The sequence below is a fragment of the Sebastes umbrosus genome, chromosome 15 (assembly GCF_015220745.1).
Source record: "Sebastes umbrosus isolate fSebUmb1 chromosome 15, fSebUmb1.pri, whole genome shotgun sequence".
NCBI classification, from domain to species: Eukaryota; Metazoa; Chordata; class Actinopteri; order Perciformes; family Sebastidae; genus Sebastes; species Sebastes umbrosus.
Genome location: NC_051283.1, coordinates 23,055,918 through 23,073,521, shown reverse-complemented (window position 1 = coordinate 23,073,521; position 17,604 = coordinate 23,055,918). Strand labels below are relative to the sequence as shown.

General features: G+C 42.5%; 1 protein-coding gene across 15 annotated transcripts in view; it reads left to right on the top strand.

The window, feature by feature from the left end:
- LOC119502649 (sodium bicarbonate cotransporter 3-like) overlaps positions 1-17,604 on the top strand; it is a 50,555-nt gene that overhangs the window by 23,968 nt on the left and 8,983 nt on the right. For 5 of the 15 annotated variants that reach the window (XM_037793692.1, XM_037793685.1, XM_037793689.1 and 2 more), the window contains exons 4-17: positions 69-207; positions 1,392-1,552; positions 1,748-1,936; positions 2,926-3,282; positions 7,624-7,739; positions 8,495-8,652; positions 9,680-9,767; positions 9,879-10,025; positions 10,425-10,531; positions 12,116-12,290; positions 14,117-14,250; positions 14,356-14,601; positions 15,806-15,911; positions 16,201-16,362. In XM_037793692.1, the coding sequence (XP_037649620.1) occupies positions 69-207; positions 1,392-1,552; positions 1,748-1,936; positions 2,926-3,282; positions 7,624-7,739; positions 8,495-8,652; positions 9,680-9,767; positions 9,879-10,025; positions 10,425-10,531; positions 12,116-12,290; positions 14,117-14,250; positions 14,356-14,601; positions 15,806-15,911; positions 16,201-16,362 (2,285 nt within the window). The remainder of the gene's footprint in view (positions 1-68; positions 208-1,391; positions 1,553-1,747; positions 1,937-2,925; positions 3,283-7,623; positions 7,740-8,494; positions 8,653-9,679; positions 9,768-9,878; positions 10,026-10,424; positions 10,532-12,115; positions 12,291-14,116; positions 14,251-14,355; positions 14,602-15,805; positions 15,912-16,200; positions 16,363-17,604) is intronic. The other 10 variants (XM_037793686.1, XM_037793693.1, XM_037793687.1 and 7 more) reach the window with 9 other exon arrangements.

Below are 17,604 nucleotides of genomic sequence, written 5' to 3'. Positions count from 1 at the left end.
CATTTTACTGTTTTCTTATTGTAAACATTGTAAATATGACCTTTGGCCTTTGCCCACTCTTTGCGCAGACACACCATCCCAGCGGGTCCAGTTCATCCTGGGTACAGAGGACGACGACCTCGAGCACGTCCCCCATGACCTCTTCACCGAGATGGACGAGCTCTCCTTCAGAGATGGCAGTGCCACTGAATGGAAGGAGACCGCCAGGTCAGAAAAACACTTATGAGGCAAACGGCATGATGACAACCGCATGAAGTGACAGCAATACAACTATAAACTCCATAGATCTGTTGGCCCTTTGTACAAATATTAGTTTTCAAGATTTTTAATGCACCTGTGCAATAGCTTTGTAGCATAACCATAGAACAACAACAATTAGGAGTTAGCTGGGAACCCTGATTAGGTATTATGATCATGGCTATTAGTCACAATGATTAGCCTTAGTGGCTACATTTACAGTACATGTGCACATTACTGTGAACATTTCTAATACTATGAATAAGGCAGTCTCCATTGGTGATCTGAAGAGACGCAGACTAGGCTCCAGAGGTGGGACCAAGTCATTGTTTTGCAAGTCATAATTAAGTCTCAAGTCTTTGCACTCAAGTCCTTAGTCAAGTCCTAAGTCCTAAACTTTGAGTTTCAAGTCCTAAACAAGTCATAATGCACTCTTCACCAAATATAATGACATTTTAACAACAGAGTAACTAGCGCCAACTGTCATTAGTTCTTCATGGTTCCTGCAACTTGATTGGAAGCTGTTGGATTGGTTCAAACAAAGTGGATCTGGGGAATTAGGTGTAAGATAATCAAATTCAAGTCCCAATAATATTCACCAAAAATAAAGAGTCCAGAGTTCAACAGTAATTCAGAGATTGTTTGGGAGTATATCCACCTCCCAAACAACTCAATAAAGGATCTCTCAAAAAGTAAATAAACATAACATCACCGATACTGTCAGAGTTACCTCCAGTACCGGGCAGTTGATCGTCTGCATGCAAACAATTTTTAATCTTTGGACTTGAGGAAAGGTATCAAGTATTTTCAAGTCCAAAGGCTCAAGTCCAAGTGAAGTCACGAGTCATCGGTGTTAAAGCCGAGTTGCAATTATTTTTTTATTTTGTCAAGTCGGGTCTAAAGTCATCAAATTTATGACCTGTGTCCAGGCAATGCACCTCTGCATACTCAACCTCAGGTCAAAAACTTCAACAGGGACATTTTACTAAGAAGTTAGAGTTTGAAATTGTGACTTATCTTGGCTTGCATTTCAGTGATTGTTCCCTCACTGATAAAACTTGAACTATAATGCAACTCATTTATTTTTTTTGTTAATTATAATTTATGGATTCAAGTAAATGTTTGGGTCTGTGTGTGTTTGTGTTTATCTACAGATGGCTGAAGTTTGAGGAGGATGTGGAAGACGGTGGGGAGAGGTGGAGTAAGCCCTATGTGGCTACGTTATCACTACACAGCTTGTTTGAACTGCGCAGCTGCATACTCAATGGCACAGTCATGCTGGATATGAGGGCCAACAGTATAGAGGAAATTGCAGGTACATTCTCCAGTACTCATTGAAATCACTTACATGACATATTTGTACCTTTTTATTGTATTTCTAATGTAGTATTGTTGTGAAAAGTATGAGATCAATAAAGCAAAATAACTATTCATTACTCTAGTAATGTAATATTCAGTGTTCCATACATAACTTCTGTTTTTCCTCACTGTGTGTCTTTGTACAACTCAGACATGCTGATAGACAACATGGTGGCGTCAGGCCAGCTGAGGGAGGATTTGCGCGAATACGTGCGGGAAGCCATGCTGAAGAAACACCACCACCAGAACGAGCGAAAACTCAGCAATCGCATCCCTCTGGTGCGCTCCATCGCTGACATAGGCAAGAAACATTCTGACCCACTGTTGCTTGAAAGAAACGGTGAGATCCAACGACGCACTCGAATTTCTTTTTCCTCCACATTTCCCACCACTGGGGTAACTATTCCTAAAAAATCCACTGTTGAAATCCCTCAATGCCATCGTAGAAGGTGGATGGTAAAAGTGAGTAAAATCTAGAGAATCATCTCTGATTGAAGCAGTCGGGCCCCAATAGTGAAAGAGAAATCTGGGTGCTACTGACTGCGCTAACCTGTATGGCTGGCCTGGCTTGGGGTATTGAATTAATGGTTGTTTTCACTCCATAGGGTGACACTATGACGGAGTCAGCATTGTGTGTTTTTTTGACTGGGCATGGCAGCAATGGTGTTAATGTGCATTTTACGATCGATTTAAGTGTTTTTTAAGGATGAAAGCAATATCACATTCTCCACTACTGTGCCTGTGGTGCTTGTTGGGCTTGCATTTCCATGTCATTAAACCTGAAACGCAAATGTGAAAGGTCAAACTTGTAAATGTCACACTGATGGTTGGTGATGGTAATAGTTGTAGTATGAAATATGTGTGTCAAATGAGTACGTACTGTGTAGGATTTATGACTGGTTTGCTGTGGTAGAGCACATGTTTGCTTACTGTGCACTGACATCGCGCTAACTCATCCTCTACTGCATGCAAGTCTCTTTTTGCCTTACATCCGACATGCTGTGTGATTCGTTTGTTTGGAGTTGAATGAGACAAGTTGTTTGGCCCTTGCGGACCCACCTACATGCCTCACTGAATCATCTTAGTGTCTTCTGCACACAACCATGCTTTTCGCTCATGTTTATGAAAGCACGATTCTCTCTAACTACACCTCTGCCACGCTCTTGCTGCCCACCCCTTCTGGCTTTGTCTCCTCCAGATACCACCTCTGTGATGTACTCCTACTTCATGTGTTTTTCCTCTCTGCTCCATCCCTTATTCCTTTTCCTCCTCCTCCTCCTTTCCCTCCCTTTCTCCTCTCCCCTTTTTTGCCATTGTCTCCTCTGTTAGGAGAGGGCCTGTCCTCTTCACACCTCTCTCTCCACAAGCCAGGGGCAGCCTCCTCTGTCTCCAACCTCTCCCAGAGACGCGAGTCCAGAGTCTCCGTCCTGCTCAACCATCTCCTGCCTTCCTCTTCCTCCAACACCGGCCCCCCGCTCCTCACCACCCCTCAAACTACCCCCGCCGCCTCGCGGCGCTCCGCCAAAACCCACGGCGCAGGCCTCGGCCCTCAAGGCATCCCCGAAGTGGTGGTATCGCCTCCGGAGGACGACGAGCCACCACACTCTGCAGAAGAAGAAGTGTCCCCAGAGCTCAGCCGGCGAGCATCCTCGGCATCCCAGGGCTTCGAGATGCTGCCCTTAGAAGGCAAATATCTGTGTAGCCTGCCAGTGTGAGTCACGGCTTGAACAGAGAACACTAGCACTAGCATGAAAGCTCTGCTCCCTGTTAACTTCCAACCCTCCAACCCTGCGGCCATCTCATCAGTAACCCACAGCAAGGCTCACTCGCTAAGATGCTCTTCCCACTGTATTTATCCACAAAGTTTTTGACACTTCTCTCCGCCTCATGATTCTTGCTTCTCTCCCTTCTCTGTTTCCATCTGACCCATTCTTTTTCTACTAATACCTCTTGTTCTCGCTGCTCTCTAATCTCTCTATACTTCTTTTTACCTTTCAAACTTCTCTTAGACTCTTAACACATTTTCAAGACATTTCCTCAGCATCTTTGCCTTGCTTGGCCCTGTCCCCATTCACACCTCCTTCATTGTGGGTGCATGGCTGCCTTACAAAATGTTTTTGTCCATCTTTCTCCCATACCGCATCATGTGTCCTGTGATGTTTTATCTCATCTTTTCTCCATCTCCTACTTCTCAGTCAAGGTGTTTCATGTAAGACCTGTTAGAAGGGATGTCCCAATCATGTTTATTTTTATGTTTTGTTACTGATCACAGTCATTTAATCTTGGTTATCTGCTAATGCTATTATAAGTATTAGGTAGCTACTAGGGTTGTCAAAGTTAACGTGAATTTGTTTTAACGCCACAAATTTCTTTAACGCATTAACGCAACTTACGATTTTTAGGTTGTAGTGGGCAGTGTCAGTTTTAAAGCTAGAATGAAAGTTCTGGCATCATATGAAACTAAAAAACCAAAGGAATCCATTCGTACCAACTGTGTCATGTTAGCTTGTCAAGAAGGAGGCTAAATAACGCTCCAAACTTTTGCTAAATTTTGGCAGGGAAAAAGTGGCATGCCCATTTTCAAAGGGGTTCCTTGGTCTTAAAATGGGTTGTATGGGTACCCACGAGTCTCCCCTGGGTTTCTGGACAATGTTTGTCACTGTTTTGTGTTGTTAATTGATTTCCAATAATATATACATACATACATTTGCGTTAAGCAATCATATTTGCCCACTCCCATGTTGATGAGAGTATTGAATACTTGACAAATCTCCCTTTTTAAGGAACATTTGAACAGATGAAGAATGTGATTAATTGTGATTAACTATGGACAATCATGCGATTAATCACGATGCAATATTTTGATCTATTGACAGCCCTAGTAGCTACATTATAGAGTTGCACAGTACAAATTTAACCTCAAGGAGGCCGGCATTAAAATCAGTAAAGCCAATCCAGATATCCTTGATATCTTCACCAAGAAAATGTAACTTGCATCAGTGCTTTCCTATTATTTTAAATAGAGGAGTGTCGGTATGAATCTGTTGTGACCAAAGGCTACGGACAGGATTTGCAGAGCATCTCTATATTCCTATCATGAATACAATATGAACATTGAGAGGCAATATGGTGCTCATGCAAAATGAAAAAAACATACCTTGGTCTCAGACATGGATCTTGCAGATAGGCTTGGGACATCCCTAGCTGTTAAGTCGTCATGTTTTTGTTATGCTGTATGACGCAGATACGTGTCTTATCCCCGGGTGACCGCCCCACTTTAAGCACACAACGATATAAACGTCATGCAACTTGTGCTTTTCCCATTGCATCTGTTGGCACCCATGCTCTTCCTCCTCATCAATTCCTAAGTATAAACATTCTTTTACCCGATTAAGAGTAGGGAGGGCAACGGGTGCCAGCAGCATGGCTAAATATAAGACCAGGGTGGGTGTATTGGTACTGTGTGTCCTATCATATTGGCACCGGCGGTGACTTTTTGTTCTTCCCAAACCAAGCCTTGTCAGTTTATTATTAGACTGACTTGCGTTTCAGCGCGTGCGTCTGTGTTCGTCTCACTCTGGGAATGGCTCCATTTCAAAGTACGGGTCATTAGAAGCAGCGATCGCTTGGTGGGAGCTGAATCTGAAAGGTTGAGGCGGTCTTATTATAGCTGAGGAGCTTCTGTAATTGTACCCCCCTTCTAAGAAAATACAAAGTGTTTCCCAAGAAGCAAGCGTGCTGACAACGGTGTGTGGGTTATTATTCAGAGGGGGGGTTTTAAGCCTTCATCATCACAGTTTAATAACACTGTAGGTTGTTAACTGCTCTGTTGTACAACCTTGATTTAAAATAGTGATAACTGTGATATATAGTGTTAGACAGTAACATGCCCTTAATGTTTCATTTAGAGCAATTAATCTGGATGAGTAACAGGTTAATAATGAGTAAGGAAATGATTCTAGTCAACGATGCTATGATTTATATGTTGTGTAATGAATAATGATATTGAGTTGACCTGAATGGTTTTGAGGCTATTTATACTCTTACATGCCACAGACCTATTGACTATGAAGTCATGGGTGTTAAAGACCTGTACACAGGCCAAGCAGGGTATCACTAGTACACTTGTTCCATGTTACTCTGGGCCCTTTTTGAGAGCTTTTCAAATCTTAAGCATTTCTCTTTGTCAGTTTTATGACATATGCCATTTAAAGTCATTGCATAAGCCCTGTATGTTTACGACCGCTTGTAATCTCGGAGTCTTCGTACAGTATAATGTGACAGAACTGTAGATTGCCAACACTAGATCAAGCTCAGATTAGATCAAACTATAGATACAATATAAATCAATGTCATCGTTTCACCTTAAATCAAAAAAGTCCCAGTGCCACCAGACCCACATAAGAGTCAGAAAATCTGTATCATTTCAGTTATTTATGTTCCTGTTTTGCATATGAATGAGGCAGCGCTATGACGCCACTGTTTAAAAGGCTAGCATGGGGAAGCATTCCAGGGCTTAGCCTTCCTGAATGAAGTACGTTGGCGAACGCAAACCTAAGCTAATCCCTCCCTTATTCCAAGAGGCTTTGCCCGGTATGCGAGCAATCATGCTCCTGTTCAGCAGTCCCAGCTACCCAGCATCCACTGGGGTTACTCCAGGGTACAGTTCAAGGGTATGGATCACTGGCCGGACCACATGCTGGTAGAAATAGCACATTTAAAATTTGATTTTGGGAGATTATTGTAGATTAGAATGCGCCATATTGCTTAAGCCTTTATAAATGTGTTTCGTTTGACGTTGGCTTTTATTACTTCCTGATGGCGAAATGAGAAATGTGTTGATGTAGAAACAAAGGAAAACCTGGTAAAAGAAATGCTACTTCAGAATTTCGGAGGATAGTATTCAAATGCTATCCTTTGATTCAAATACATGACTCCCCTCATTTCATCTTCAACCCTCATGTCACCTCAAGTGCTAGCGTTTCCTGTATCTGGTATGGCTCAAAATTGCATAAGCAATGTTGAAGTGTGCAGCCAATTATGCACAGAAATACCCCAGCTTCAACACTTGAAGGTGATGAAGTCTGAGGAAAGTGAACTGTCAGGCATATCAAACACATCCCCTCACATTTTAGCTCAAGGCTGACACAAATTCAAGCTAAGCAGGACTGACTTAAGCACCAGAGTAATGAGCTCAACAGAAGGGGGGGGGGGGGCAAATAGGAACAGTGTTTTGTGAAATATATCGTCTTCCCTGTGGAGAGACATCACAGTGTTGCAGCTCTGTTCCAAATCATCACATCTAGTAATGGTTGTAATATGAATATTGAAATATTAAAGGGGACATATTATGCTCATTTTCAGGCTCATACTTTGTATTTTGGGTTTCTACTAGAACATGTTTACGTGCTTTAATGCTCAAAAACACATTATTTTTCTCATACTGTCTGTCTGAATATACCTGTATTCCCCTTCTGTCAGAAATGCTGCGTTTTAGCGCCTGTCTCTTTAAGACCCGTGACTCGAGAAGGTTGAGAACAACTGTTCTAACCATTGTTATAATGAACCAGCATGTGACATAGGAAGGGGAGACAAATCTGAATGGTTGTTGATTCACATGTTTCCTGATCTAGGCTGCCCACAAAAAACTGATTCGGTTGTCTTATTTCTCAGTTTGTGGGTTGGTAGGCACTCAAGCCATAAGTGAGTTTTTCATGGTATGTCCCCTTTAAACAGCAAATCCAAATACCCGCCTGTGAAATTGCATCTCTTTTGATGAGCCCATGCCATAAAGTAGCAGTCTATCACAGATGAAAATACCCTTGACATTAATTTTCTAGTTGCTCAAAATTAAAATCTGAGTGGAGAGAAAAATGAAAGATAAATAGCATTTAATAATGAAGTCAGAAATGGCATTTCATGGTGAATCACGCTGCTATTCTCGACCAATCTTTGCTTTCAAAGTACCAACAGTTTCTGTCACCACTTTGTCTCTCATGCCCCTTCCTGTTCCCTTGTCCCCCCCAGGACCACTGGTGTCTCGGAACTCTGTCCCGAACAACCTGGATGGGCATAAGCCGATGGAGAGGAGACCTTCGAAAGTAGGGGTCAGTAGAGAAAGCAGCAGTGTCGACTTCAGCAAGGTAACCTAACCACAGTACTGAGCACAGAAACAGTCCATCATGGTGGAGGGGCCCATGAGATCATCAGTGTCTTTCTTCAGCTTCTGGACTTCCACAGACATGTCAATGGTCTGTGTTGAAAGCTGCCTGTGTGAGAGCCACCATCACATACCCATCGGCCCTTTTCTTCTGGGCTCAGTAAGAGGCATCTTCAGTCATTGCTTTGCCTGTAATTGATCAACAAAGTAAAAGTCTTCCACAGTTATGTAACTGTGTTTAGCTTTGAAAATTCCTCCCTCGCTTGGCCTCCATTCATCCTACCATTTTGTACCTCATCCACAAAAACAAATGGCAGACTGCCATAAGTACTTATCATTATAAAACCATCCATTATGACTGCCAAAAACTAAGGTGCAGTGTTTATGTGAGTCAGAGGATACAAAAGAAGGATGAAGGCACAGTCTTTTCTTCACAGTGATAAAGAAATCGTTGCCATGCTCAGATCTGTATTTAGCATTGCACATATTTATTCAGGAACACGATAAGACGGCAACGGACAATCTTTGCTCAGTACTTAGTAGTCGTTTATGTAGCTCCTAACTTGCCTTATCTTTCATTCGTTATCCAAGCGACCTGCTGCCATCCCTTTACATTCCTGCTATCTGTGTTTGCATGTGTATTCCTGTAAGCTAGTCCCTCATTCTTTCTCTCTGTTTATTATTAGTATTTGTTTGTTTATCTGATTTCTTTAATTTCATTTGTTTCATTGGTTTCAGGTGGACATGAATTTCATGAAAAAGATTCCTCCGGGTGCCGAAGCCTCCAACGTACTGGTGGGAGAAGTGGACTTCCTGGAGAAGCCCATAATTGCCTTTGTACGGCTGTCCCCCGCGGTCCTGATCACAGGCCTCACAGAGGTGCCGGTGCCCACGAGGTACAGTCATTTGGAATTGAATGAAATTATGATGGAGACTTTTAAGACTCCAGAAACTCTGACTCAGATAAGTTATTACGCTCCAGCAGCAACTTACAGCAAACTGACAAAGTCTTTTGTAAAAGCCCCTGTTCACATGGGACTAATATAACCTGGGGATTTACTGTGGTTCTGACGACAGTAAATCTCTGTCCACAACCTTGTTTTCCTTCTCTGTAATCTCTACAGTAACACGACTAAGAGTCTGTCAAAGTCTGTAGTGAAGCTCTAATGCTCATCACACACCAGACACAAAATAGTGGCTTTGGAAAATAGAGAGACTACTTTGGTTTTCTTTTATACTGACAAATTAGGGCTGTCAAAGTTAATGTGATAATAACGCATTAACGCAACTGACGATTTTTAGGTTGTAGTGGGCTCAGTTTTAAGGCTAGAGTGAAGGTACTGGCATCCTATGAAACTCTAAGGTACATTTTGAACTGATAAAAAAAAGTGTGATTACTTTGCGATTAAACGTGATTAACTATGGACAATCATGCAATTATTTGCGATTAAATATTTGAATCGATTGACAGCGGTATTACAAATATTATTTTCTTTGTGTATATATTGGGGCGAAAAAGTTAAATTTGGCTTCAGCATGGTACATGAGGCCATACACCTTACTGCAGACAATTTCACTGTATTTCACTCATCAGCAATGGCAGGAACGTGCCAAGAAACATAGCAATGTGTCAGCAAAGGCAGGGAAGAAGACTGCTCGCTCACAAACATGGATGTTAACAATGTACATGTAAAAAAATGAACTGGCTGATGATATGTCAGTTTTATGAGGAAGAAAATGCATTCAACATGTTTATTATCCTCAAAGATACCCACAATGCATTTTAGTGAGAAACAATGATGATTTAACGGTTGACAAGAGCATTTCCACAGGGTACCTTTTAAGTGAATGTGTGCTGTTGTGATTCGTATTGAGGTCAGTGTTATTCATGGAGTACATCATGATTATTTGTCTTGTTCTAAGGTTTCTTTTCCTGCTTTTGGGTCCTCACGGCAAAGGGCCTCAGTACCATGAGATTGGCAGATCCATGGCCACACTAATGACAGATGAGGTGAGAAAGAGAAAGATTGATCCTTTTTGTAACTTGTTATTTCAGTTTGACATGTCCTAAAACTGATCTGCTTCAGACATTTAATAACTCCTTATAATATTCGTTATGTAGATTTTCCACGACGTGGCATACAAGGCCAAAGACCGAACGGATCTACTGTCGGGGATAGACGAGTTCCTTGATCAAGTGACTGTCCTGCCTCCTGGAGAATGGGACCCTACGATCCGGATTGAGCCCCCCAAGAATGTCCCCTCTCAGGTGGTTCTCTCTGTCAAATATTGTTGAATGTGTACTTAATGAATAACACATCCAAAGGTGTGTCTGTTTTACATAGATGAAAATCAAATACCATGTACCACAAACGGACATTTTCCTGGGAAGTACTGGTGCAGAGATCATTAACCAGCTGCATACCAACACCCTTACTACTGTAGACCTCACATACTGTATTTAAGTCTGGTCTCACAAACAGTAACTTAGAAGTTTTTGTTGACTTTCTGCATGTGTATTTCTGTACATCACACTTTACTTCATACAACTATAATCACAGTGAGGGTGCCCCCTTATGGATTTAAAGCATCATGACAGCAAAGGAATTGTATGCAACGACATTATATTTAAATATCCTGACCTGACCTGACCTGACCTAACCTGCAGATGAAGAGGAAGAGACCGTCCCAACCCAACGGCTCTGCGTCTCCAGCTGGAGAGCTGGATAAGGAAGAGGACAACCACTCAGGGCCTGAGCTGCAGAGGACCGGGAGGTGAGTGATAATTGGAACTTACTCACTCCAGTAATTTTTCAATTAATATCACTTGTGTTAGAAAACATGTTGATAAAGATATATTTGAGAATCAAAGCGTGTCCTAGTTGAATCCACAACTTCATTAGCACAAGTAGGCATGCTTAATACATCATGTATATTATATTGAGACAAATACTTCTTGTTAACAAGAGCTGCAGGAGAAAACTCATCAATCCCCTTTCCCACTGGACCAAAAACCCTCTAATTTCTGGCTTTTGACTTCAGTGGGAAAGGTTACAATCGGCATTCATTCCGGGGACAAATGACTCAGTAGCAGTAGTCACGGGTATGTATCTGCTCCAGCAATTTCTGGCACTTTCGTTGTCATCTTAGCCACAAATTCCATCCGTCTCCGTCCAAACAGCGCTCGAAGATCGTTCTAAATTAGTCGGCACCGAGTTTGAAGAGAGACTGAATAAGTAACAGATATATAAAAAAAAAAAGAAGTAACCACCATAACATTTCCACTGACCTCCTTGCGGCTTTCTACTTTTTATTAGTCTTACTCACCGGATGTAGACTGTGGGTATAACGCTGAATTCACAACAGGCAGCCGCAATAATTACATTTTTCTGCGGCCGGGAAGCATGTTTATGTTTTTCAAGCGGGAGGATTCTTTGTAACATCGGTCATCATGTCACAGGAGTCACAGGATCTGTTTACTGATTGGCTGCGGGTCCTCTCTGGCTGCACTTCATCGCTAAAAATTAAACATTTCCCAATTCTTAGTTTGGCCGCACTTTGCCGCAGAATCAAACGGCCGCGGCTCACTGAGCTTGGGAGCGGCCGCCACAGCTTTCCGTAGACATTGTATGGCAGCTCGCCGCAGGCCGCATTTCGCCGCTGCTCTGGTGTGAATTTGGCATAAGCCTGCCATTGGCCACCTATTTCAGCCGGCATGCTCCCCTTACTGCATCCTGCATCCTGTGCTTAGCGCTGCCTAAGACAATTGTGACGTCAGACAGCAATAGTTTTTGATCTGTCAGCAAGTGTTCATTAAAATCTTTTGGAATCATTTCTATGAGGTTCTTCACATATCATTAAAGTAGACAAGAATTTGAAAATGTGCAAAATGTAAAATTTCCTGAACTCACTGTGTGTTTAAGCAGCTCCATACCTACTGTACTCTGTGAACTCAGATGCTGACATTTATGGATTACTCATGCTGATGCTGGGTCTCTGGAGCCCGGGCCACACAGCGAGAGCGAGAATGTGTTTATTTGAAACCTCAGACAAACACACACTCTGCACACATCAGTTGCGAGGCACTGTATTATTTACAGATTCACTCCGCTTTTCACCGCGACTATAAAAGGCTCATGCTATGAGGGAGCTACTGGAGGACAGAGGAGTGCCAGGAAGCGTTAGAGGCTAATGCCTTTTGCACTATTTTTTTTTATTTCATTGGATTTCTGAAATAATCTAACTAAATTAAGTGTGTCCACTTCCCATTACCCCTACTTAACATACTGATGTATTATTATAATTGTGCGCTCCTACTTAAAAGTTCAAACATTAAAAAGGACCTCTCCCCTCCTCCAGGATATTTGGAGGTCTGATCATGGACATCAAGCGGAAGTTACCGTTCTACTGGAGCGACATCAGAGACTCCTTCAGTCTGCAGTGTCTAGCCTCCGTCCTGTTCCTCTACTGCGCCTGCATGTCCCCCGTCATCACGTTTGGAGGTCTGCTCGGGGAGGCAACAAAAGGAAACATAGTGAGTCTGAAAGCTTGACACTTAAAAGTCGATACTTGTGTTTTTCATGAACCCAGTGGGAATCAAACCCCACAACTGCTAAGTTGTCTAAGTGCCATGTTGTACCAAGTGAGATAAACAGTACAATTCGGCTATCGTATGTGAGTTTATAATTGAATATTGTGAGTCTTTTGTTGTTATGCTATTGTGACTGATTGACAGTGAAACCTCAAGTTCCCCAGAATCCTCAAGTCAAAGCAAAGAAGTCATCTGATGTAAAATAGTCTAAAGTTGTTGTTTCCCTCAAACCAATGTGTGCAACACAAATGCTTTCTTACACCATGTCATTTAACATGTACCACCCATGTTAATGTACGTACATACAGTACATGATATAAGCGTTGAATGCAGATGTGATGATCTGCAGTGCAGACAGTCCATCCCAGTTCATGTAGCATTTTTCCATACACATGTGCTGGCTTGACTCAACACGGGTCTGCATAGCACAGCAGGGAATTGCATCTTCATTACAACAGGGATACCCACTTGAGGTCGTGTGTGTAACCATGGCTGTTACTAGTGGTCAAAGGAGCGGGTGTAAAACAGTGAATGAACACATTTAATTTCCTATATTCTTCACAATAAAAGTCCCCCATTATGTTTGCTGCTTGTACTCTTCCTCCCTGTATAATTAGTAGACTTGCTAATGCAGTGATAAACACATTTCATTTCCTGAATTCTTATATAATAGAAGCCCTCTGTTATTCTTTTATTTAAACGCTTTTTATGAAGCAGCAAAATCAGGAAATGTTGGATTTTCATTTATCAGCAAATCAAAACGACTCCTATAAAGCTGAAAGCGAAACAGTAAAATAAAGCTGATATCTGAAAGTACAAACAGCGATGCAGGAGAGAAACTAAACTTCAAACCAGAGATTCAGTTAGAAGCTACAAAAGTGCTAAGACCTGAACACACACGTCTTTCTCTCTGGTCTCTCAACACACGCTTGTTTGAGGAGGAGTAGGGGGGGTTGTGGTTGGCCGGCGTGACGTCGCTGCTATATAGTGTCGCACTTTGGCCCTACTCCAGAGAGTCCATCTAGGGCGCGGCACGGCAGAACTCAGTGCGCTAAAACTGGTAATGGAAATGCAAATCAGCGCGGCACGGTTTGATTTGGTATAGCGAAAAAGTGCCAATGGAAAAGCGAACAGAGAACAGAGAAACACATTTTCTAACTACCCTATTTCATCTTTTCTCTAAAGCAGGTAATTTAGTCTGTCAAGGAACGTCCCCGTAATCTTTCACCCACTTCACCGTGCTATCACATCCTCATTTAGGAGGATGTCTTTCACTGTGAGGTCTTTACTCACTGTCCAAATAGGATATGATGATGATTCAGCCGCCCATGCACTAATCTGTTATCACACTGCAAGCTATATAGTGTCTCTCTTTTTATCGCTCCCCCCCCCTCTCTCTCTGTCTGCCTCTCTCTCCTTTTAACCCAGATGTCCTTACTAGGGCAGGGACTGTTGGCATAGGCACAGTCTGTGTGCTGGTGTGTGTGATGCGTCTGAGTAAACTCAGCAGGCGAGAGGCTACATACACAGATATGACTGCGGACAAGTCAGCAGGGTGGGAACATTTGTAACAGTTTATCTAGCCTCTCAGACGCAGCCCAGGATGTCTGTTTAATCAAAACTCTCTGTGTTCTGGTCGGGGGGGTCTCTTCTTCACCTCTCTCTTTTCTCCTTCAGTCTTTCCCTCTCTATCCTCCTCTGGGTGGTTTCACCTCCCGCATCCTCCCTTTCTCACTCCCTCACTCCCTCCCTCTCCTGTGTGTCTACAGAGTGCCATAGAGTCTCTGTTTGGGGCCTCGCTGACAGGCGTGGCGTACTCCCTCTTCTCAGGCCAGCCCCTCACTATTCTCGGCAGCACGGGCCCCGTTTTAGTGTTTGAGAAGATCCTCTTCAAGTTCTGCACGTACGTCCAAGCAAGTTTGCCGTTGTTGTGACACGATACCGAGTCAAAATACTGAGTCCAATTGTCCCTAATGTGTATCCATTCTCCTTTGTCCATCGTTCCCAGTGACTACGGCCTGTCCTACCTGTCTCTGCGGACCAGCATCGGTCTGTGGACGGCCTTCCTGTGTCTGGTCCTGGTGGCCACGGATGCTAGCTCCCTGGTGTGCTACATCACCCGATTCACAGAGGAGGCCTTCGCCGCACTCATCTGCATCATCTTCATCTACGAGGCTCTGGAGAAGCTCTTTCACCTGGGAGAACACTACCCTGTCAACATGCACAACGAATTGGACAACCTCACCCTGTATTCGTGAGTACTAGAGTAGTAGTAGTAGTAGATTTCAGTTAATTTCACATTTAAGTTTAATTTTTTTTTTAGTCCATCTTTTTTTTAATCACCATAACACTATGATGAGGAAAAACTGGCATGGCCATTTTCAAAGGGGTCCTTTGACCTCTGACCTCAAGATATGTGAATGAAAATGGGTTCTATGGTTACCCACGAGTCTCCCCTTTACAGACATGCCCACTTTATGATAATCCCAAGCAGTTCTTTGCATGCCGTACAAATGTGTTATTTTCACCTATTCTAAAATGGTGTATTTGAATATTTCTACATACTGGGGTCACAGAACAGTCTTAGAATTACATAAATTGGGTATGACTTTAAAGCTGAAACTCTTGTGGATCCAATGAGTCCAATAGTATTCATGTGTGATGATGTTGGTCCCCATAGTAACCATTTCATTGTAGTGAGATCATTTTATGAAACGTGACCTCACTGTATAAAATGACCTGTGGTGACCTCTAGGATAATCACAGCCTCATGAAACTTTATAACCACAAACTACAGAACTAGAGCATTCAGAGGATGGATGGCTTTCCTAGGTAGATTGACAATAAGGGGGTTTCTGAGCAGTTTCCAGAACAGAAGTGCTCACCATCCAATCGCCAAAAAATGCAATTCTTGCAGAAATCTCTAAATGTCAAAAGATTTTGATACCAAATCACAGCATGGCTTTTTCTATGGTGTTCCTCAAGGTCTTAGTGTCTTATTTTGGTATTTTGGAGGAATTATTGATCATTTTTATCAACTCTCGAGTGGTAATAAATGGTTAAATTTAGCACCAAATCTGTGTAACAAATGGCATCAACCCAAAAATTGCTGCAACAACTTATGAGACATAATAGAGCATGGGGATGTCTATGTTAAGTGCCAACGGGTTACATAAAGTAGTGTATTGTGCACATAAATAGTATCCCATTAAGATCACACTGCTCTTGTTGCTGACAACTGTAATAGTAGTGGTTAGTAGGAGCTGTTCCCAGTGCATGTCTTCCCCAGAGCTGAAAGGAAAATTACCCCCTTGCAACAGAGCTAATTTTAAAAACAACTGATGCCAGCAGAATTGCAGCATCCTCTGTTCTTAATTAACTTTAAAACGAACCAAACTCTTTTTCACCTTAAGATAAGCATACGTACTTCGCTCAGCATTTATTCTGTTTGTCCCCAGGTGTCAGTGCTCTCCGCCAGTCAACGCCACAGATCAGGTCGTGCAGCACTGGAACCGGACAGGATACAGCCCAGACTCCATCCCATGGGACAACCTCAATGTTTCGGTGAGACCAGCACACCGTGATCTCCAGTGTGATGTGCAGGAATCACACCCACGCTTGCATGTATAGGATGTGTTGAGCAAAGAGACATCATCAGCCAATATCCTGCTTTGTATATACATTCTCACTCTCACAATAATTCAGACACATTAAGGTAGACACATTAACACGAATGCAACAACTGCAACCACCACTAGAACTATGACTAGCCTGCCAGAAAAATCTCCCACCAAATATTACTGTCAGTACAGGAACAGCTTACAATACTAACCTAACACTCCTTCTTCTCTAGATGTGTAAGGAACTCCATGGGGAGTTTGTGGGTGCTGCCTGCGGTCATCATGGGCCCTACATCCCAGATGTTCTCTTCTGGTCCATCATCCTCTTCTTCACCACCTTCTTCCTGTCCGCCTCTCTTAAGCAGTTCAAGACGGAGAGATACTTTCCCACCAGGGTGAGATGTTTGCTACATGTGTTATTGTTATACTACTCTTTAAGGTATAAGATGTCAAATGTACGCATTAAAATGTTTTGCAACACAGTAATCCAGTAGAGACAGTAGAGAGTTTATTGATATATTTCAATATCGATCCAGCTTACTACAGTGTACTATTAGATGACAAGTGGCTCATGCTAGCCACCGAGCTAATGCGTACGGTAACGTCATAACGTAACAACAAAGTTCATAAAGTTAACAGCGCTGGGCTACCCCCCCGCCATAGTAAGATAATAATAAGTTAATGTTACATTAGCTAATGCTATTTGCGTCTATTTCATTAGAATGAAATGACATAACGTGAATAAACATGACTTCATGTGAACAAAACTGTAAGCTATTTGTTGAGTTGCCTCTTAGGAAAACTAATGCGCTGCTGCTTCTGTTGGGCGGCTGCGGCTCAGAGGGTAGAGCAGGTCGTCCACCAATGGGAAGGTCGGTGGTTCGATCCCCGGCTGCTCCGGTCACGTGTCAAAGTGTCCTTGAGCAAGACCCTTAACCCCAAATTGCGTGAATGAGTATTTAGATTAAAGTTGGATGGCAGCGTATGAATGTGTGTGAATGGGTGAAGGCTGACATGTAGTGTATAGCGCTTTGACTGATCGGAAGACTAGAAAAGCGCTATATAAATGCAAGTCCATTTACAATTTACAATTCTGTTGACAAGGTGGGAGCAATAAAGAGTTTGCCTCCTTAGTTCAGATTAGATTTTCACTGGCAACGGTGGTTGTTTAACAATGAAGACAACAACTCCCATGATCCCACGCTGCTTCACGATGTCATCAAATCCATCTTTTTTTTATTGTTTTAATTGAGTCTCCCAGAAATTAACAGCAGAAATGACATACTGTGCTCATTTAACACCACAAACGTGGCTTCGAACAACAAAGTACTTTTTATAATACTGGTTAAAATAAAAAAAACAACCTGTAAATTCATATGTGAACAGGGTTGCCTTTCTTCTTCTCTGTGGATGCAGTAGTGCGTAGATCTAGCTTAAAGCTTCTCGTGCAATGTAAATGTTTACATTGTGTCAGTCATTAGTATGCAGGAGCGGTCTCATGTACAGAAAGACAAGGCCTTCTACTTGCATCCTCCCACACGGCACCAGCTAGTCTGTTATCACTTGGTCTTCTGTGTAGGCAGGTGCTGCTATTGTTATGCTTTTACTGTTGACATGAATGTAATTATTACTTTGGT